Source organism: Clarias gariepinus, chromosome 22 (assembly GCF_024256425.1).
Source record: "Clarias gariepinus isolate MV-2021 ecotype Netherlands chromosome 22, CGAR_prim_01v2, whole genome shotgun sequence".
In the NCBI taxonomy this organism is placed as follows: Eukaryota; Metazoa; Chordata; class Actinopteri; order Siluriformes; family Clariidae; genus Clarias; species Clarias gariepinus.
Genome location: NC_071121.1, coordinates 3863174 through 3887612, shown reverse-complemented (window position 1 = coordinate 3887612; position 24439 = coordinate 3863174). Strand labels below are relative to the sequence as shown.

At 40.1% G+C, this 24439-nt stretch overlaps 1 protein-coding gene across 1 annotated transcript in view; it reads right to left on the bottom strand.

Moving 5' to 3' along the window:
* Positions 1-22392, bottom strand: part of LOC128509954 (leucine-rich repeat-containing G-protein coupled receptor 6) — an 89449-nt gene extending 67057 nt beyond the window's left edge. Inside the window, exon 1 of the mRNA XM_053481853.1 lies at positions 22051-22392. Within this exon, the coding sequence (XP_053337828.1) occupies positions 22051-22226 (176 nt within the window). The 5' untranslated portion in view covers positions 22227-22392. The remainder of the gene's footprint in view (positions 1-22050) is intronic.
* Between the last annotated feature and the right edge of the window lie 2047 nt (positions 22393-24439).

Below are 24439 nucleotides of genomic sequence, written 5' to 3'. Positions count from 1 at the left end.
TGCCCAAAATAAGGTGCTTTAAGTTACCAGACTCTGACTCAGAAATGATCGACTGGCATCTTGACAGTTTCTGTAGACCACTGCCAATCAGATTAATCAGTCCACAATGCCACTTATTTGCTTATCAGGCTGATCACAACAAAGATAACAACTTCCACCCCGACTGCCACTCGAACCAATCACATTACAACTTTACACCAACTGACACTTTTACCACCCCTACTTCCTACGTAACCAATCAGACCATAACAGACCAAGCTCCCACCCCCACTTCCACTGCAACCAATCCAAGCCAAGGCTCCCACCTCCATTGCCAATATAATCACCCCAACTGCTCTCACACCCATTGCCACTGTTACCAATCAGATTGCAACTTTTACCAATGCTCCAACCCCCAAAGCGACTGCAACCAAAGCCACTGCCACTGCAAAAACAGCTCACATGCCACTGTAACCGGTCTGACCATAGCTCCAACCACCACTGCCAATGTAACCAATCCAACCACAGCTCCCATCACAACTGCCACTGTAAACACCCCACTGGTCTTATTCCCATGGCCTCTTTAATAAACCAAATCACACCTCTCACTGCAAACATAACCAATCAGACCACAGCTCCCATCCCAACTGCTAATGTAATAAATAGGGCTACATCCTGCTTAGGAGTTTAACCAATTAGACCACAGCTTGCACCGCCACTGTAACTAATCTGACCACAGGCCACTGTATGTCATCAGACCTCAGATCCCCCTTAACTGTCACTGTAACCAATCAGAATACAGCTTGCACACTCACTGTTACTAATCAGACCACAGGTCCCACTTTCACTGTGACCAAACAGATAACAGCTCCCACTCCTACTGTAACCAGTTCAGACTACAGACTTCCCGCCCATACTGCCAGTGAAACTAATCAGACCACAGCTCCCACCCCTACTGTTACCAATGAGACAACAAGCTCACAGTCCCACTGCCATGGTAGCCAATAAGAAATGAGCTAATACTTTTTGGCCAAAATGACTTACAAATGATATGATGAGTTTTTAGGGTCTTGGTCAAGAACTGTGGCAACTTGCAAGTTCAAGCTGAACCTACAACTTTTGTCACTAGGACAAAGTTTTAACCAACAGATTTTATTTTAAATTCAGTTCTTATTTAAAAGGAGTTGATGAAAATTCTGTCTAATTTAGTCTAATGATCATAGAAAGATTTAATGGTTATAGGAGGGCTAGCAAAATTAACCTTCAGTTATTAGCTAGCTGGAACACTAGCTGTCCATATTTCTAACAGTGTTGGCATGAACAGCTAGGGTATTGTGTGTTTGTCATGTGAGAAACAGAAATGTACTAATTCTATCCAGACTATTAATACAAATGCTAATGCTTATATAAGCCAATAAAAACACATTGCACTGGACAATTACAGGATTAGTCAGTTGCATTAATTGTTATAACAGTTTATATAAAAACATGACTTTGTGATTCTGGACACATGCTGCTTTGTAGAAGTGTCTACAGCCGTGGTCTGGATGTTGGCCGTATGCAAATCAGGAGCAGATCAGTTACACTGGAGTTCATGAGGGATTTAAGATTGGATATGGAGGAAATGTGGAATCTTGTTGTAGTTACACACACAAAGAACTTCGGTCTTTTGAATATGAGATGCATTTCAAGTATCCGGCTGTAGCCGGTTTTCTTCTCATGTTGCAAGACGATCCATTACTCCTGACAGGTGAGCTGTGTTACAGCCTGAGGCACTAATGATATTTACTCTTCGGTTCCTTATTTTGCTCTCTCCCTCTCACTCACTTCACCTGCCCAACATCCCCCAACCACCCATTTCCTTTACACTTGGGTGGAACGGAAGCTCCTTGGCTCTTTGATGGAGACATCCAGAGTCCAGAGGGTTTTAACCCACCTCCTTCCATACACCGCACATTCCTTCACATCTGTTCTCTTGTCATCAAGTGTATCCATGAGCTCTGCCTTTACTCCTCATTCGCTGCAATGTCCCATGCAAACATGTCGGGCATGTTTTCTTTTTCCGCACTGTGTAATGCGCTCCTGCTTTTTCCTCCCTGTCTTTGATGCCACCTGGGGATTTGAGGAAGCATTAAGTGTCATTAACAGCAGCTCCGTTTATATCACCTGCCAAATCCTGGCTGAATAAGAAATGAATGGGCTTCATTCAGGTGGAATGTGTTTCTTTTGCTCTTCTTATTCTTCTTCTTACTAAGTTTGAAAATTGGATTTTAGGTTAGAAATCTTTCCTCCCAAACATCCAGATGGAATTTGAATCCTGCCATTTAGTGATCCAGCAAACTTACAGTACACTCAGTGGAACTACACATGCGTTATCAAGCATTACAGTTCTAACACACATTCACTCTTTTATTCATTCATTCATTCATTCTGTATACCACTTTTCTGTACTGAGTAGCAGGAGGCCTGGAGTCTGAGCCAGTGGACTTGGTTCGGGGTACACCCTGGACGAGGTGCTTATCCATCCACACACTCACACACACACACTACGAGCAATTGGAAACTGACAATTAGCTTGTCTTTGGACTCCAATCTGCATGTCTTAGAACTGTAGGAGGAAGACGAAGGAAGCCCACAAAGCATGGGGAGAACATGCCATCTCCACACACACTGGACTTCCTGGACCGTGGAGGTGTGAGACCACATTGCAAATCGTTTTTGCTACCATGCTACGGTACCTTTGACACATTGTTACTTACTCTCTATTCACTATATAGTGCAGAGGGCAACATTTTGTACTGTTGTCTAAATACCCAATTGACTAATGACATTAATTGACACTAAATTCACTTTTGCTTATTGTTGTTGTTGTTGTTGTTTTTTCAGCTGCTCCTGTTGAGGCTTGTCAAAGCGGACCATCTGATCCGTTCAACAACTTAGTTACAGGTTAAATGCCAGATGCCCTTTCAGACGCAACCCTTCCATTTTATCCAGGATTTGGACCAGCACTGCATCCAGTGGCTGGGGTTTGGGTGGAAATCGAATAAAAAAATCGAACCTTGTGTTCATTTTGTTAATTTTCCCTATTTTTGTCACTCATTCTCTCTCTTACTTTTTTTATTGCACTCTTCTTTCTTTCCTTTTTGTCTACAATGAACATATTAAATCTTCTATCCTATTACAAATATATTTGAGAAATTATAAGACGTATACCTTGTTTAGGTTGTACCTTCTTCTTAACATTATCTTTCCAACACCTAAAATGCAAACAGGTGGAATAATTACCACCATTCCTAATAATCATTCGAGCCATATCAGGCAGTCCTGCAATACACCGCCATATCGATATCTCGTGGCGACCCTACTCGCTTTTCCCCGACCACATCTTCTTGTCATCGAGTGGCGTCGCGCTCTTCCTGCTAATCCCTCGGCTCTAATGGGACTCACTTTGCCAAACACGATTGGTTTGAGGACAGTCCAGCGATTCCATAAAGCCCCCTTTGTGTTTCTGAAGAATAGGGTGTGACGATTCAGCCGAGTCCCATACACAAGGAGGAATCTGTACAATGCGAGCACACACTCAAGTCGGCCCAGGAATTCAATCGCAGCCTGCTCACACGTACACATGACTTAGAGATACAGAAAAACTTACTTAACTCTACCCAAAAGTGGAATAATATGATGAAATCCATAGCTGACTCACCTCTTTACTAAATCATTAAGCAAGCACTTAATCTACACAATTAATTTAATTTCTTAATTCTTAGTTCTGTTTAAGGGCAGTGTGTAATGATGATCTAAAGTGGCACCTACAAGGTTCAATTTATATGTAAGAACTATGAGATCACACTTCCTTAAGGTGCACATCAACCCGCAATACATACACACACATCGGCCACCTTTGTTCCTTTAACGGGAACAAGAATATCGCTATGGCAATGAGGTCACCGTCCTCTTTGTCTCTTACCCCGCTGTCTGTAAGCTGTTGTTACAGGTGAAACCTTATGCTACTACTTTTGTCCTGGCCGCGTTGTTAGCGCACCTTTGTTGACTTCTCCTTTTCACATTGCCTTAGTCACGTCCCCTTGAGTATTTTCCATGTTACTTACTTTCTTCAGCTCAGGTGCTTTCTTTAATATAAGTTAGTTTTTCCTTGTTAAAATTACTTTTTTTTTTTAATTACTCACCCTTCCTAAGGGCTGCTGTTCTAATACTTTCCGGGCTGAAGCAAATTGGCATCAAATTGATATAAGATTTTAGGGGAAGAATTTACCCAGAAGGCACCTGGGCTGTGATTTAACATGGATGCCTTAGAAAGAAAAAAAAAATACGTTACACATTACCAGTCAATAGCCTTGACATTTGTATATTAATAAAAAAAAAAAACTTGGCATACGAATGGCCCAATTAAAGAATTTTCATCCGTAAAAAAAAAAAGTCTCATATACAAAACATTTTTGGGATACAAACAATATCCAGTAATGCCAGTCGAGTTTACATATGTTTTATGTTGTTGTTGTTTTTTTTTTGCATTTTGTGCAAGATTTTGTGAAGACATAAAACCATGGGTCGCAAGAATGTTATCAAGGATGGTAGCAATAAGAAAAGGGAGAGTTACTTCATTTACATCTTTTCTAAATGTTTTGAATTTTGCCTCAAGAACTCCGGAACAAATTAAATTAGTATTCTGAGGTACTGCTGTATCTTCACCAATCAAGTGAACATTAATCACATTTACATTTGGGCATTTGGCAGACACTCTTATCCAGAGCGACTTACATTTTTATCTCATTACACATCTGAGCAGTTGAGGGTTAAGGGCCTTGCTCAAGGGCCCAACAGTGGCAACTTGGTGGTTGTGGGGTTTGAACCTGGGATCTTCCGAACCGTAGTCCAATGCCTTAACCACTGATATCAACACACTAGCTGATGCAGCACACATATCTAAAAAATAAAAACCAATGTTGGCCATAATAGAAAGGCACTGGAACATCTTGTGCACCACAGCCCACCATGCATGGGACCAAGCAGGAAAAGAGCCCAAGGCCTCCAGCCCGTCCTCAAAACACAGAGATCACACAGATCACAATCCGATCAAGAACCCATGAGAAACATGAACAACCAAGTCTGATCCACAGAGGCCAGACCCCACAGCCCACAGGACCCAAAGAATCCACTGCCAATGTCTTGCTGCCAGATACCACAGCACACCCCCAGAAGCCCTGTGGGCCGAGCTGACCTGTTGACACAAGGGAAACCCAAAACTTAGGTGTTTTGAACGTTAATTGTATTATAATTATTACTGATCAGTTTTTAACAAAGTTGCTAATGAGCAATCAGATCTAAGTATGCCGAGAGTATAAATCATGGAGAAATCTACTGCTGAGGTTAAGCATTCGGCAATATGTGCAGCTTCCTCCGTGTTCTAATTAGTAATAAAATTCAGAGCAGAAGCACAATTTCAGATCCGGAAAACATTCGACTGGCGCCGATCCGGTGTTGTTGTTTTCTGAATTATACTGGATTATTATAGAGGAATTATAATGTAGGAAAATGGCAGTGTGACATCTGCTTATTGTCATGTTCAGCATGCGAAGTGAGAGGAGACTAAACCAGAGTCCAAGGCAGATGGGAATCATTAGCGATCACTTTGATTACCGAAGCCCAAACACGCAATTCTGAGTCTCTACTAATATGAAATATAATTTGCTATGTCATTGTTAGAGACTTTTCCAGATCCCACATACACGTAAACACACATATTCTAACTGGTGGGTTGTGATGGACAGTTGGCAGAGCGCTTACACTGCTAGTATCCACGATAGCGTGATAATATAACATGGAGTATATATTCAGTTATTTGTCATTGCCGTTAACTTGTGTAAGGGTTAAACCCACTGTTGATATGTTTTTTTTATATGTTTTTTTTTTTTTTGTAAACTACATGTATAAAGTGGACCAGGACAATTTGGGGTAAATCACAGTGGCATGATGATATACAGTATTTCCAACACAACGTTTGTCAAAAGTATGAGAACAAAAATTATAGACTGAAAAGTTAGTAATAAGAGATATAATGCTATTAATAAAAATTTTAAAAAAATTCTAGGTAGGACAAAGTTACCCAAAAAGTCAGTGTGAATCTACCAAGCTGAATTAATGGCTTAAAAGCTAGTTTGACCTAAAATTAACCCTATTCTTGCTTGTGTTGAGAGTCCAAAACATGTAGCCTATCTGTTAAGTCTGCTGATTGGGATAATAAGCCACACCCACTTTCCATCCATTTGGGCTAGAGTACGCTGGAACTCCATTGCTTATCAAATTCTTGTTTTCTAGGAAGAGTCTATCGGCCCTGCCTTATGTCCAGACCAGTGTGGCTTGATATGACGAACGAACTCCTGGGGTCAATATCAGGTGTTAATTATTAAGAGACCAGACCAAACAACTCTAATCATTAATTAAAGATCAAGCATTCTTGCCAGTGTTTTCAGACCTTCAGACATGACTGCAGCATGACTCAGGGCCAAGAGAGGAAAACAGTGGGAGTGAGGGATCTGTCTGGAGCCAGAGTTTTGATAATATCATTGGTCCTCTGATCGCCGTGTTTACCTCCCTCCCTGACCCGGGTTACTCCTGATAGCCATCGCTCAACTGACAGATCGGGGGAAAATGCTTTATGTTTCATGCCGAGGAATGTAATGTGGAAGTCGGGGAGTGTAGCAGGAAGAGATTAACGTTCTTTCACTTTGAGATTCCCAAAGGAACACACATGCACATCACTCTCTGCAAGTTCCCGCCTTCGTTCAGGGCAGATATGCTACAGAAGTGCTTGGTTACACTAATCTGAAAAGCAGTGCAAATACATATAATAATAATAATAATAATAAAAAAACAGAAATACAGTATTATAACTGAATTTTAACCTATACGCTTTTAGGGCACGGCAGAAGGTATCATCAATGTTGCCAAATTGAAGATGTTGTCTCTAGAGTTGGCAACTTAAGGTTATTTAAAAAAAACAAATCCTAGTAATAAATCTAGAGACTTTACTTGATACAGCTGCCCAGCTGGTTCAGACCGATTATAATGATTCCAATGAGCCAATCGTTGGTCCCCATTTAATGCAAATTAATATGTGATGGTATTTGCGGCTTTTTTGGCTCATTGGTACACTTTTGCCTGCCATGTGGAAGGCCTGGGCTTGATTTCCAGCCAACGCCCCACCCTAACCAATAGGTTGCAGGCCATCCTTAGTACCATTCTCAAATCCAAATAAACTGGGCAGGGAAGGCATCTGGCATTAAAAACCTGTGCGTGGTTAAATGTGAGGATTAAATGGTTAACAGTACTGTATGTGATATTATCTGGTGACTTCTGCCACCTGATCAAGTATAAATTACTGATTCTTGGAGACATTCTCCTGATACAAGTTGGTAATACTGGATATCACACCATTAAATTAAACACCATTACAGAAAGAATGTTTGCATTACTGAATGATAAACAGTAGACTTAAAGTATTGTCTGACAGCAGTACTTTAGCTAAAGCATAGATTCTGTACAGTAATTATTGAGGAAGATCTCGGGCAAATTCTGCATCAAAACCAATTTCTAAATATTAACATTTCTTCTAGTAACTGATATTTGCACAGTTTTACATGGTCATGTAAAAATTAAAACCATGGCAACTTTTTCCAGCCACATTGCCTTCATCGGTTTTTAGCACACTTGTAGGGTAAGAATTAACTGTAATTCTTATTATCATACTATCACATAAAATTATTGTAGATCTAAAACAGGTTAACAAGTTCTAAAGAGGACCTATTATGCATTTTAAGACATTTAGAGATGTCTCCAATGTGTGTTTATGCAAAAATGTGAAAAAGAAAAAGATTTTAGGTACTGGCTGGAGTTTAAATAAGTCAAAATAGATTCTCCCTGTAATGTCACCTGATCTTGGAAATGTGACCACGTAGAATGCATGGACTTTAAAAGAATTGTGGGTTAATGTGTCACCAGATTTGTAAATTACATGTATAAAGTGGACCATGATAATTTGGGGGTAATTTGGGAGATATATCTGTCTGCTAGAACTGTAAATGCAATCATCCACCAGCACTACTTGGTTGGGAGTTATTGTCACATCCCTATACAGTCTTGACCTCACTTCAAGTCATTTCCACATTTTTTGGGCCACTAAAGGAATTCCTGGGAGGCCAGTGTTTCGGACATAAAGCAGGCAGCCCGATCATGGCTCCGGTGTGCTGAGAAAACGTTCTACCATCATAACCACCATGTTGTCCAAAAGAAATAAAGGGTGTTTTTACTCTCTTAAATGTGTTCTGTTGTTCCGCACAATCAGAAGTCCCGGTTTGACTTAAACACCCCTCATACATTGAAACAGTGTTTGAAACAGAGGGGCTATGAAGGGGTATTTCAGCTGGGGTGCTGAACCACACTTTGGGGGAGCTATGAGACCTGTGTTGACTTACTTATAAATAGTAAAATATGGGACCTTTAAAGTCCATTCTATATACAGGCATCTCTACTCTACTGACAAGCCATGCAGTTCTCATTTAAAACAGGCTAAAACAGTTCGCATAACATCAAATACAAGACAGAAGAGCGTTCAAATGGTAAAGTGGTTATACTGTACCCTACAGATCCCCAAACTGCTTCGCTGCCCAACAAGACTCAACAAGGGCCTGAGGAGCACCACTTTACGAGAGGCACTTTGAAGGTGCTTTATTTTCCTTCTCCTTCTAATTAGCCCTTCACCAAAAATAATGGAGCATACAGAAGGGCTTTGTTGGGGATGCAGAGCCCATGCCGAATCGTGCTCCAGTTTAGCTGAATGTTATTAGGCTTTTCAATAGTTTAATTTGAACAGGATCTTGTCTGTAATTATAGCAGCTGCCCAGGTCAAACTAATCCAGCTTAAATAGAGCTTGCTAATACATTTACTCCGAAGATATCCTGTTTTTGCCTGTAGATGCACCTGTCACCTGCGGCTCTGTTTCTCGAACATCTTGTTTACACAGTGCGCAGGATTTAATGTATTGTATTGTGTTGTATCATTGGACTTGCTTCTACGTGTATGGATTTGATTTTGTATGCTTGTCACGTGGTATCGTTATCCTTGCTATATCCGACTATACATTCCGTAACTAGGTTGGCTGAACAAAAGGGTTTCCAGTAAAGGCAACATGGTCTTTCAGAGGCATGCTGACCACACAAGGTGTGTCTTCAGGTGTATATTTGGAAATGAGATTGACTTCGAGTGGGTGTGTGCTGAAAATTGGAATGTGGGTGTAACTATGGCTTTATTCAGAGATCTTTTAGGTAGGAGGGAAGTGGTCAATGACATTCATGTAGAGCAATGCTTAAGCATTTTTAGCCAGCTATAGGGTACAGTAACAAGGGCTCACCTGACAGGATGGGTGGAGTCGTCAAAGTGCATAATCCTTACTACTAATGCTAGCCAGATTAATGCTAATACCTCTTTAGGTGCAATCGTAACCCTACTTTTGATGGCTCATGTGCTGCCTATTAAGAAAGGTATTTGATTCAATATATAGGCTTAAGATCAAGCCTGTCTGTCCCATTATTAATGCATATGTTTTAATTAGATTTGTAATAAATGGCATTAAGTAGTCAAGAGCGAAACAGGAATAAAAAATAAAGATGAAGGAAGAGGCTTACAGAGGCTCAGCACCAGAGCAGCTCCTGTTTGTAATCTCTCTCGCCCCATGGTCGGCAGTGTGTGGGTGGTCCCCGCATACACACATTACAGGCCCGGCCTGATTTCGCCCCCAAACTCTTAATTTGCTTGTCATGGTTTCCTCCACAGGCCAGACTGGTTAGCCATCACCACAGAACTGCCTCAATTACAATTAACAACAGCAGTTTGTGGTCACAGTGACAGAAAGGGAGAGACAGGGACTCCAAAGAGAGATGGATGGAGGAATGTGTGCAACTATGACACACAATTAGGCCTCGGCTTAGTCACAGCTTACGGCATGATGTTTCAATACATCTCAAGTCCACACAAAAGTTTCAACTGTCCCCTTTTCTTTCTTTGTCACCGTCTGTTCTGCTGTATTCTTCCATTCATCATAACTTTTTCCATGCACTTTGGTGCTCTGAAAAGAAAAAGGTTTCAGGGACAGGGTGTATTGGGGGTGGGGCGGAGGATATGGGGTTCTTATTTATTATATTAAAGTATCGCAATATGCTTTTTGTTCGCCTGATTGTTTTTACAGGTCTTACTCCTTCTTACCATTGGAGTTAGCTTCACTCATGAAGCTAGATACTTTAAAGTCTCACAAATAAAAAAAGACATGGTTAAAATGTCCAGCACTGATAAAGCTTGCCATTTTATAAGGGGTGTTCCTGAGTTCACTGAGGGGTGCGCAATACTGACCTCGCTTCAAGCCATTTCCACATGTTTGGGCCATCAAAGGAGTTCTTGGGAGTCCAGCGTTTAAGACGTGAAGCAAGAGATCATGGCTTTGATGGTACCACATCCTAGCACTAGTGAAACACTGGGATAAGTGCATTATTGTAACAGGGGATTATATATATATATATATATATATATATATATAAAGGAAGATTTTAATCTTATAACTTTGTTCTATTTAGATGCACGATCAAAGGTTCTGGGTTTAATTTGAACACCCCTTGTAGTTTAGTATATTAGTTTAAACTTAATCTTCATTAACAAACCTGGAAAACTCATTTCTATTCTTAAGTGACTAAATCATTTCTAAATTGTGAACTGCATCAAAATAGATTTAATTTGGCTCATCTTCTGCTCCTGTATTTGTTCCTCTTGTTTCAGAATAAACTATATTCTCACTAACTCCTGTACGCCGTTGTTAACACCAGCAGGTTTAGGGCTCATGTTCGGCTTCAGACCAAGTCCAACTGCTTTTCACTCTCCTAATTCCTGGGACAGCTTTCACATTACTAATATTGTTCTGTATCTGAGTACACATACTGCGTTTACATACTCTCCCATACAGCAGGGGGCAGTGTGCAACTAATTTGCTTTACAAGCTGCCAATAAACATAAGTATAATTGAATTAACCCCCCTGTCTACTAATATTGATATTTCTGGAGGCAATCAGCACCATTTGCAGATTTCATAAGAGTCCAACAGTGTTTATAATTATAAATATTATAAATAGTGGTCCACTTCTGTGTTCTTGTACGTCTAGCTTTTACATTTGAGTCAAACCATGCCTGAGTACTGGACTAGAGGACGGTATGCTGTCCGCAATACTCAAACATACAGGACTTTGGAGACAAGTGTCCATGCCTGAGTAGTTCTAAAGCAGCCATAGTTAGGAACTCCGTAGACATTGCCTTCTCCCATTTTGCAGTTTTTTATGGGGGGCCCTGTGGCTTGACCTGAACCCAGGGTGTTTTTTAGCGTAATTATAAAAGAGTGAAAATAAGCGTACAAAACCATTTCACTGAATTTCCTCTTAAGTCTCCATATGTCAGCAACATTTTAATTGAAGTATTTGTTTATATTAGTACTTAGCTTAGCAATCTTTCTTCAATGGACCCCCAGGTGTTCACCCCCCCCCAACCTACAAACACACACACACTCACAAAAGGTTTATAGCCTCCAGCTGGCCTTGTTCTTAAATGTGACACTGCACCTGTGCCCTTCCTCAGCTTGCGTCGAGTCTCAAATGGACAGTGATGGATTTTAGCCGATCCTGTGTAAGTGTGCACTGTACGTTTCTCCACGCATACACACACGCACACACACACACATCTGCCATGTGTTTTCATTTTTGCACTGTATTGTAAATGTTTTACGTGCTTTGCTTCTGGAACTGCCGATAAATCACCGTAGACTTTTAAGCTGACTGTGCTCAGTAGTGATAAATGCACACTTCATTCTCTGACTGTTGTAAAGTGAACACACACACACACACCGAGACACACACACACACATAAGATGTGAAGCTTCAGATGGCTGCACTTTATATGAAATTGTTTATAAAGACATTGTAACACATTTTATTAAAAAAAATCATCTATAAACAGGAGAAGACAAATATTATTTTAATCATTTTGTAATGATAATTTGCAACCATTATGAGCAGATTATAATATTATTGTCAATCATTTCTAAATGACCTACCCATATGGCAATAATATATATGTAATAATATTTTATATATAGTATACAGTTGCAAATAATATGTGCTTAGAGACATTATTATATGTTGTCCACATTTTAATTGGATGATTGGGATCATTATCTTGATGAAATATTATTCTCAAAGATAAACTTGGACTCTTGACCTTTTTGACAAAAAGGATTTAGGTTAACAAATATCCCAGCAGAAGCTGTCAGTCTTCCTCAAACCACCTGGACCACCCTCTTCAAAGCAGCCCTAAAGCATCACTGATCCATTGCCTTATTTCACAGCTGATTTGAGGGATTTTTTCTTGTGGAACCACAACATGTCATTGATGCTCCTGCTGACAAAGTTCAGATTAACTGTGCAGTTCTGGAAGGATGATCTTTGGGGGTGATCTTTAAAATTTATCCTTTTTTGGGATTATGGCTCTGTATAGGCTTAATTGCAAATTGTTAATATTTATTTATTTATTTGTTTGTTTATTTATTTATTTATTTATTTATTTATTGATAATATTTATTTTACGTCTATACACTGACCTCTGCAAGTTAACATGTATGGTGAAGGTGGTGGGTGCCAATAATTTTGAACATAACTATAGTTTACACAGAATTGTACACTGAGACTGGTGTGTATTTTCCTCCTTTTGTGTGAAGTGTATGGTGTGATGATGGCATAACTTGACCAACAACTGTTTGTTCATTGTCCAATCACTGGTCACCATTGTTCCCAATAATCATTGATTATTGATTCCATTATCCAATTATAGATCATCATTTTTCCTAATGACCAATCACTAGTCACAATTGTGATCTCTTTAAGGATGCATTAGCTGCTTTTCCATGAAAAGAGCAAACAGGACGTTGTTCATTTCCTGTCAACAAATTTCCTTCAACACATTAGGAGCAAAGCAATTTGGCAACTACTGAGGTAAACAACAGGATGCTCGGTTCATCGTTTTCTGTGTTCTATCTGAGTCTAGGTCATAACGGAGAAATGTGCTTGTGCAGACTATTCTGCATGAAAAATAAAAATCAATCATTGACCTATCATCACTTACAAAACTGTTTAGTTTCATTTCCAGTATAAAAGTTGACATTTTTGAAGCACCTTTAACTACAGTGTCTGGTTTAAACTGGTGCCTGAAGATGATTTTTTGGCCTGTCACAAAGGGCGAGGTGTGTTCCCAGCAGACAGAACTATAAGGAATAACAGAAGTTCTCTTCAAATGTTTTGCTGTGTAGCTTCGAGTTAGACCTGAAGTAGGAATCCTGTAATTAATTCCTGCCCAATTTATCCAGGTTTTAAAAAAATCTATTCAACACTATTAATATTTAAGCTTAACATGGATACTTCTCAAGATTCCACACACATAACTCCGGTGCATTTTCACCAAAGCCTTTAATGTTTGCTATTAGATTAGCGAGTAAGAACATGCAGAATTTTCCTCATTAAAACATAAAGGATCCTGCCTCGAGCCCAGGAAAGCAGTCTGTTCATGTCGTCCATGGCGTGCAATCAAACACGACTCCCCTGTACCCTTCCTCTGCTCGCTCCATCCTTCCTTCCGCTACTTGCTATACTATTCATATTAGCATTGCTCAGATCAAGATGGTGTGACGGAGGTTTCTCTGATCTTTGGGATACTTATACTGTACATACAATGCTAATCATTTTAGCAGACCCTTTAGCAACTTTAGTTAAGCTAGTCACCCAGTTAAATTTAACCAGGTGTATTTAATTCAGCTGGTTGGTAATATTGGTAAGATTTTATGGGTGGCTGGAACGGATTATCTGCATTTACATTATTTCCTATGGGAAAATGTGTTTTACAATATGAAATTTCACCTTAAGAACTTGCCTCCTGAATGGATTAAATCTATATGCCAATGTACCGCTGTGCAATTTTTCGGTGGTAGAGTTACAATATTAATTTGCCTGATAGGAGAAATTTTAATGAGCGCCAAAATTTAATTTGAGAGTATTATTCTGCTTTTTTAAAATTATTATTCCACCCAACTGGCCTGCCTATGCTAAACTTCTCCCAGGTGTGTTTGAGCGTACGATATGTGAAGCCCAGTGACCCATCTAGGATGTCTTTAGATCTTCCATGACCTTGACCAGAATAGAGACCTGACTGATGAGAAACGCTAGGTTGTTTGTCAAGCCAAAGTATGTGAATAGTAGTGTAGCTCTAATGTCATATGGTGAAGTCTGCAATCAGCTCAGCGAATGTAATTTGTTTAACATGTGTCACTCATCAAACTCTCAACGTTTATCAGAACATTTCAGCCCTGATCTGGGTCCATAGCGATTTGGACTCACAGGTTCTTCAGAGTCCCAGAGCTCTATCAAAGCCAATCAGTTTTATTTACCATATCTTTGATACCACATAAGGGATCAGTTTGCACTGGGTTACAATTGTTTGGATGAGAGTTGACGGCTGAAGTTATTGGTTTATACGTAGAGCGCAGCTCGAGCATTAAATGGGTTTGTGTGGCCTGGAACTCGGCACAGATGCTCTATATCTTCTATATAACAGCTCAGCTGTTCAACGGTGCCCTCGGATGCGTCTATATATATTTGAAGTGACCTGAGTCATGTGTTGAGTTTAAAGACTTGAAGTTTTTAGGCGGCATTCATATGGCACAGGACTTCATTCTTTTTCCAGGAAATTGCTCTAAAAAATAAAAGATATTACTAAGCATTCCAGACTCAGGTTTGCTCCTTCAGTAGTGCAATAGCCACCTTGTAGAAGGATTCAAACTATAAAATACAAGTGTTTCTAGTCAAATCAGGACTCTGCAAAATGATTAAACATGGTTATGGCAGTAAAAACTACCTTTTTTTTCTCTATATAATCCCCTGCTACACTTATGCACTTATCCCAGTGTTTGGATACCATCAAGGTAGAAAGTTTTCTCTGTATACCCGAGCCATGATCGGAAACATCTGAAACCCTGGCTCCCAGGAACTCAATGGCCCAAACATATGGAAATGGCTTGGAGCGAGGTCAGGACTGTACGGGGGATGTGGCAATGACTCCCAGCCATGTTCCTGTAATGTGCAAGTGGTGTTGGTGAATGATTATGTGTAATCATTATGAGTTCCCATAGACAGATGCGTCTCTTCCACAAGTTATCTGTTGATTTTCCAGGATTAGGCATTTTACTCGCTAAATGGAGATCAGATCTATGGGCGTTAAAAATGTTGCACCTTTCACATGTTTTACTGCGGCTAAGAGTCTCATCGCCATACTGTACTTGTCTGTCTTCTGTAAATGGTCCCAGGTTGACTTCAATGCCCCTTGTACAGTATATTTAGTAATTTTTTGTTACACATACGTAATCATACAGTACAAAGTATGTATGGTATGTAGAGGTGAATTATTTATATAACTATATTGGTTTCTTCTGAAAGTCGGTTCTGAACAGTTATTTCACTGTATATAAAGCTGAACAATTACACATTATCCAACCCCGGAATATCTATAAGAATTGCAACCACAGAAGCTCTGAAGCTGTAGATGCTTTTCCACCACCAAGCTTTAGCTCTGGGTTTATTTAAAGATGGCCCAGAGATGATGCACTAGTCTGTGGTAGGTCTTGCTGTTTATTTGCCCTTCATGGACTCAGACTATTTTGGGGCTGACTTCACAGGGCAATAATTGCTCTCATTTCACTGGTCGGTAAGGGAACAGGAGGAAATGAACAATTACTGCCGTGTTTGTTTGGGGGTGAAGTCATATCGCCATCTCTGCGGGTGAACATGTGCATTCTCCTTGGTGTGTGGCTAATAAAATGACATAGAGAGTTGTGAGTATGCAGTAATGTGTGACTTCAGGAATTCATTTCGCAGCACTAAGGGTCTAAAAGTTTAAGCATACTAGCGTAAAGTGTTTCGGTTTCATCACTGATGCACCACCATGCTTGGGTAGTAAGAATAGTTTGCATCATCAATTCCCGCTTATCCTTTGTCGGAGGCACCCTGGATGATGTGACAACTCATCACAGGGCACAATTATACACTATGGGCAAGGTACCAGTCAGGGTATAATGTATGTCTTTGGGCAGTAAGGGGAAAGTGGAGTACAGTAACTGAAGAAAACCAATAAAGCAGACCAGAGGCCAGATTCAAACCCCAAACCCTGGAGGTGCAGGACAACCCCCGAGCCATTGTCCCCTCCAAAGGCAAATTACTAAATCCCAATTTTCTATCTATAATAGCTAACATGCAAGGATGAAACACTTGGAGTTATGCTGTTAAAGGAAAGTAATCATCCAACAGCATGAACAGATAACGTCAAGTTGCTGTCACCACCGCAGCGCTTATTGTTTATAACAGCCACATTCAAATAAAGCATAAAGCAAATTTTTTATCCATTTATAGTTACATTTCTTTCATTCCTCAACATCATTGCTTATGTCCTTCCTGTTATCTCTGTTGACCTATCAGAACTCAAAGCATTCAACAGTGCTGTAGAACAAAATATACATGAGCATGCAAGCATAACCCCAAAACCTCAACTCGAAAACCCTAAACCCTCTTCCTAAACCTTGAACCTTAAACCCTTAAACATGAAACTCAGTGAACCGCAACAATCAATCCTTGCCCCCAAACCTAAACACAAAAATGTGACCTCTAGCCCAAAGAGTTCAAGATAGTCTTCACCACTAACCCTAATTCTGTTGTGTTCATTTCACATATAAATGACATTTAACCTAAAATGAACCACTGAGTCTGTCCTGAAGGAACAGCTGTTAAGACAGTGTGTGTGTCGATGCAAAAGCAAAAAGTAATGACGTTTCCCCTGTAAACCTGTGAACAGTGCTGTCTTTCTCTCTCGTATACCCAGTGTGTGTGTGTGTGTGTGAGTGTGTGTCTGTGTACACTTGTGTAAAACCCCGTGTCCTGGCACAACATCTAAGCTGAAGTGAAAAGGCTTTACTAGGAAGGTAGGATTTCACCAAAACATTTGGAGAAAGTCCTCTCTCTCTCTCTCTCTCTCTCTCTTTCTTAGTCCCTCGTCTAAGAAAGTCCTCTCTCTCTCTTACTCACACACACACACACACATCAAAGTGGAGTCAATATTTACCCTCATTTACCGTCAGCAGGTCGGCAAATGTACGGTATTTCCATTTCAAACCGAACTCCAACTGCGAACGCTCAGTGTGTCAGCTCTAATTACTATGACAGGTACATTTTAATGGTCTTGTGATTAGGGTGTAGTGTTCTAGGGTCAAGGGTTCAGGGTTATGGGTTATGGACTTTTTTTGAAGTTTCTATTTCATGGTTGTAGGCCAATGTTCCATTGATTTGAACAAAGGGTACTCTGGTTTCCCCCAACAGTCCAAAGGCAGACATGCAGAGTAGGTTAATTGGCATTTCCAAATTGCCTGTAGTGTGTTAGTGTGTGCGGTCGTGCCCTGTGAGGGATCCGCAACCCATTTAAGGTAAGGTGTACCCCGCCTCATGCCCCGAGTCCATTTGGATAGTCTCTAGGCCTCCTATGACCCTACTCAGGGTAAGTAGTATAGATAATGACTGAGAACGAGTAAGTGAAAGTGCTCATTCACCCATTTAACTCCAGGGGTAAGTCTAGCCCCTAGTGGTCAAATATAGGAAATGCAACAAGTGTTAACAGTTTACCATCAGTCTCAAATATGGTCTTGAGTGGGTGGAACTGGCTCCAACGGAACTACATATTTGATAGAGAAGGGTTAGGGGAGGGAAAGGTAACGAGATGTTAACCTGCTAGCCCCTCTTATTTGGAGTTACCCCCACCCATGTGGAGTCAGTCCTACCCTTTTAAAGTTAGCCCCACCAATTTGAAAGTGTACCCCCAGCAGAGCTAGTTCAGAGCTGGTGCCCAATTTCAGACCAGTTCTCTGTTTTCAACACTGGCCTTCAGACAGAAAAACCGGGTCCATTGCAGCACCAACATTTGCTGGGATAGAACAAACAACCACTTTCGGGGTGTGATTTTTTTTTTTCAGAACCAACTACAAATATATGGCCGACATCTGCAATTTTTGCAGCTAGCATTTTTTTCCCACTAGCATGGCTACTAGAATTGGTCATTTGGACCAGCACCGCCTATTTGAAGTTATCTCCACCCATTTAGAGCCAGCCCCACTACATGCTACGTGTTAAATCATGGTTCACTAATACTAAATGGGAGGAACTATAGTAAGGATGGCTAATGACAGGGTTACATAGGCACCAAGATCTTGCCCTAAATCCTGCATGATGTCTTATATGTACATTTAGCTTCCCTGTTTACACAAAAAAAAATTGACAACTGCAAAACATCTTTATAAATATATTCTCCAAACTGCACTGATTTAAGAATGTTTTTATTTTTTTTTCTCAAAAAAAAAAAAAAAAAAAACTAACATATTATTATTATCACATGATCTCCACATTATGGCCACCCAGATAGCAGAACTCATAGCTGTGTATTGGCTATTTTCATTTCATGTATGTCTTGACCAAAAACAACATAGACAGCATTCCTATTCATGGACGTCTCTGGGTTGTTGGTGCTCGCTGGGCAATTTGCAACCTAAACATAAATTTTAATGATAAATTAGGGCTCAGAAATGTGTCATGTTAAGTTGGAAAAGTTGCATAAAGGTCTTATTCAGTGTGATTAACACAGCTCAGTACGTACTGCTGCTGGAGGCCAGGAGTTTTTTTCCTCTGTAGAGAGTTCAAAGAAATTTTTGTATTTTTTTGCTCAGATCTCCTGCCGCCTCTCGGTGGCAAATCACAATGTTTACATTTGTCGACAGTAAAGTTGCTGTTCCCATCAGTGTGATTCTGTAATCGCTCAGCAATATCGACGCCATTCTGGAACCCAATCAGCAGCCAAAGAAGACCTCTTTACCAGCTTGTGGAGCTGTGCAGATGACAGCTCGATACAGCTCAATGCTAAATGATATCCTGTCAGTGACATCGTTTCTGCTTAACATTGCACTCCAAGGATTGACATCAACAAAATCTCTCCTGCCAGATGACCACAACCAAGTTACAGTTTTAAGCAACAGATGAAAACAAAAATCCAACTGAAAGGCGTTGAGCCACCGCAACAGCTTCAGTGTGCCTTGGCATCGACTCTGCAAGTCCTCAGCTGGTGTTTTGATGGTGATAGAGAGTACGGTCACTGCAAAATCTCTCCAAAAATATTTCATTGCGTTGAAACCAGGATGAAAATGCCCTTCACATTAATCACATTAAACCCTTCAGTTCATCGTCATATCCTGTGATTGGTTGAAGTCATCCCATAAGACACCATAAGACATGTCCTTTATGATAGACGTGACTTTAATGACCATACTGTGCATCACGCTGTTTAAAAGTTGGAATTTCACCATCTCTGCATGGCAATATGGTGAGTCATAATATTCTTATATGAAGTAATTTTTTGTATTATCTGGTTTTATTTGATCAAAGTATTCATATATGAGTAGCAATTACTCAGTCACTCACTCGCTCATTGTTTATACTGCTTTATCCTGTATTCAGAGAGAGTGGCGGTGGGCCTGGAGCCCAGGGAACTTAGGGCATGAGACGGGGTACACCCTGGATGGGGTGCCAATTTATCACGGGCAATTTGGGATGGCCAGTTAACCTAATCTGCATATCTTTGGACTGTGGGAGGAAACCCATCAAGCAAGGGAAGAACATGCAAACCAAAGCGGGAATCAAACCTGGACCCTGGAGATGCAAGGCGACAGTACCTTCCAATATGCCAAGGTTTAATTTAAAATATTTTTAATTAATTTCAAATATTACAAACTACACTTTTAAAATTTGTTTAGATTTACAAACTGCACCTTTTAGTAATGTTTAAAGCATTGCAAGCTATTACAATCTTTAAACTGCACATTTGAAATAGACTTTAAAACATTACAAACTGCAGCTTTTAAAAACGGGTAAACACTTTAAAAACAGCACCTTTAAACCCGCATCTTTAAACACATTAAAACATTACCAACTGCTTCTTTAAAAGCAACTACACATTGCAAATTGCACCCTTAAACACAGTAAAACATTACGAACTGCACCTTTAAAAATATTTGACCAATACAAACTGCACCTTTAAACACTTTGAAAAACTTACAAACTGTACTTTTAAACGCATCTAAATATTACAAACTGCACCTTTAAAAAAAGATTAAAACTGCACCTTTAAAACAACACATTAAACATTGCAAACTTCACCGTTGAGTGCATTTAAATAATACAAACTTATAATAACCTTTTTAATATACAACTGCACCTTTAATATATAACTGCATATTGTATCTGAGCGACAGTTATTTCTAACACTTTTCTTTTTCTCAATATGACCTTAAATAAATAAAAAAATCAGGATGTTCATTTATTTTGTGTGTCTGATAGTTTCGTGATTATACAGTATAATAAATAAATCCCGAACCACAACATATACAAAAACGAGACACGTGCCGCTGGTCATGTGACAGCTTCGTGAACATGCCTTGTTATTTATTTTGACGTTAAATGACGGGTGGAAGTGTTTACACCCTGATCAAAACTTGTGCTCATTTATCCGTTCACGTGAGCCGAAAGATTTTTTAAAATCTTTTTTTATGATGGAACATTTCACTCCTCCTGCGTCATCGTTTCACTATCACTGACCATCTGGCGTGGCTTAGCGCTTAGCGTGGGCTAACGTCCAGCTGACACGGAGAAACTCAATACTCAATACTCGACGCACACATTCCCATCAGAGAGCACCCTCACACACACAGGAACACGCACGTACACACACATGTGTGTAGGATGAAATACACAGGCATGGAGAATGTCCGTCCTGTTAATAACGCACTTAAAGCGGCACTTAAGAAATAATCCTCGAGTGTCCGGTAACTAGCTCATCTCCGATCCGCTCCAGCTGTTTTCTGTCCGATTCGTTTCATGTAAACTGATCTGCTGAGCGCATGGATCGTGTGACCCATCACATCTGCATACGAGGCTTGATACATTATTACACCACTTGAACGGGCTCGGGTCTGCTTGACGTTACAGCGTGACAGCAACATGCAGCACGTGGTCAAAACAGAGACCGCGAGAGAGAGAGAGAGAGAGAGAGAGATTGTTAGGCATGAACTGAAATAATGTGATGCTAAGAAAGAGACAGAGATTAAAGGATTGATAGACTGAAAGAGCGTTACTGAAAGAAGACGAAGAGAAAGAGAGAGAGAGAGTTTGAGGAACAGAAAGATAGAGAGGAACACATTTAGAAAGCCATCATCATTCATTAAGAGACTAAGAGAATGAAAGAAAGGGATCAAAGCGAGAAAGAGACTGAAAGACTTTGAGAAACTGAGACTAAAAGATGAACAGCATGAGTAATGTGAGATATAGAAAGAGAGAGACTGAGAAAAAGAGAGAGGATGGCTGGATAAGGCCCTGAAAAAGATGCAAAAAGAAATAGAAATAGAGGGATTGTAAAAAAAAATAATAAATTGCGAATGGAAAAAGGATGGAGAGAAGAGGAGACGGGGATGGAAAAAGATCAAGGGAAAGTTTTCAGAAAAAAACGGATTGTGAGAAAGATTTCCAGCAAATGAACGAGGGAGAGAGAAAGAGAGAGAGAGAGATAGAGGATGGAGAGAAAGAGTGATATAAGTGTGAGATGCCATGGCAGAGGAGGGATGCTGAAGGAATTTGAAAGATTGAACGACTGAAAAAGAAAGATTGAGATATTAAGAAAAACATTAAAGGAGTGCGAGATGGAGACTGAAAGAGACTTCAAAGAGTTGAAAGACTGAGAGAGAGATTCCAGTGGAGCAGGTGTGGAGTGTGTAGAGATGCAGTGTGCATGTGAAGGGATGTAGTGTGTGTGTGTGTGTGTGTGTGTGTGTGTGTACTTACAGGTAAGAGGTGAGGTGGTTTAGATCCTCAGGGACGGATGATAGTCCGAGTTCGGAGCAGTCTGTGATCAGCAGCGCTCCTTCCTGTTGACACGAGCACACGGAGGGACACACGTCTGCGCCCACGGCTGCACCCACGCTGCCCACCACACACACCAACAGCAACTCCCGCAACATGAGTGTGTGTCTGTGTGGTTGTGTGTGTACGAGTGTGTGAGTTGATAACTCTGTAAATCTGTATGAGTGATTGTTTAAGGTGTCTGTGCTATTAAGGCAGAATTGTCTGTGTGTGTGTGTGTGTGTGTGTATGTGTGTGTTTGTGTGTGTGCAGGCGCAGTAACTCTGAGCCTCCCCTCCAAGTCTCTGCACATTTATTCTGTCACTCCAAATCCAAATCCAGAGTGAAGGACTAAGAAGGGAGCGCAGGTCTCTGTGTGTGTGTGTGTGTGTGTGTGTCTCCCTCCCATCTCATTTAGAAGACATTCACCTATTGTAATAGAAGTGTCCACATCTTTTCTGATTGGCTGGAGCTCTGAAGATGGGTGGAGCCGCCCTTCACACACCCCCAACTAGGGAGCCAGGTCTCTCTCTCTCCCTCTCTCTCTCTCTCTCGCACACACACTCACACACACATACACTCAGGCAGATGAAGAAGGGGGAAGAAATTGAATACACTGTCTACAATCCAACTACACACTACAACGCACCACCCCTTAGGACGGCATTACAACAATACATTACATATGCTGTTACACTACAACTCTTTAAAACACACCACATCTACACACATCAACACACAACCACTGACACCATACAATATACTGTAAGACACATTTATTAAAAACGCACAAAAAGTACAAGCACTAATACACACTACATTACACTACCATAGAAAATGGTACAGTACCACTTTCGTTAAACCCATTATAACACACTAAAGCGTATTAATGCATGATACAACTACACACTGTGACACAACCCTTCTTATTACACCACTACAACCTTCAGAAACACACTCACTTCAAAAACTACAACTACACACAGCTCCATTTCATTCAAACACACACTATAACCTAAACTACAACTACACACAATTCCAGCTCATTCAAACACGCACTATAATACAAACTACAGCTATAAACACACACCCAGCTCATTAAAACACACGCTATAATACAAACTACTGTTATAAACACACCCCCAGCTCATTCAAACACACACTATAACACAAACTACAGCTATAAACACACACACCCAGCTCATTAAAACACACGCTATAATGCAAACTACAGTTATAAACACCCCCAGCTCATTCAAACACACACTATAACTCAAACTACAGTTAGAAACACCCCCAGCTCATTCAAACACACGCTATAACACAAACTACAGCTATAAACACCCCCCAGCTCATTCAAACACACGCTATAACACAAACTACAGCTATAAATACACACCCAAGCTCATTAAAACACACGCTATAACACAAACTACAGCTAAAAACACACTATAACACAAACTACAGCTATAAACACCCCCCCAACTCATTCAACACAAACTACAGCTAAAAACACACACACCTAGCGCATTAAAACACACGCTATAACACAAACTACAGCTAAAAACACACACTATAACACAAACTACAGCTGTAAACACACACCCCCAGCTTATTAAATCACACGCTATAACACAAACTACAGCTAAAACACACACTATAACACAAACTACAGCTATAAACACACACCCCCAGCTCATTAAAACACACACTATAACACAAACTACAGCTATAAACACACATCCCAGCTCATTAAAACACACGCTATAACACAAACTACAGCTAAAACACACACTATAACACAAACTACAGCTATAAACACACCCCCCAGCTTATTAAATCACACGCTATAACACAAACTACAGCTAAAACACACACTATAACACAAACTACAGCTAAAACACACACTATAACACAAACTACAGCTATAAACACACACTATAACACAAACTACAGCTATAAACACACACTATAACACAAACTACAGCTATAAACACACACTATAACACAAACTACAGCTATAAACACACACCATAACACAAACTACAGCTATAAACACACACTATAACACAAACTACAGATTACAAAAACACAATATAAGACAAATTACAGCTACACACAACTCCAGACCATTCAAAAAGATTGTAACACAAACTACAACTACACACAACTTCAGCTTGTTGAAACACACTACAACAAAAACTACAGCTACACACACACACTTCCAGCTTAACCAAATACACTAAAACACAAACTACAACTTCACACTACAACTCATTAAACCAAAACAACTATTATTCAAATATATTTTTGTTTTTATAGTAACAACTTT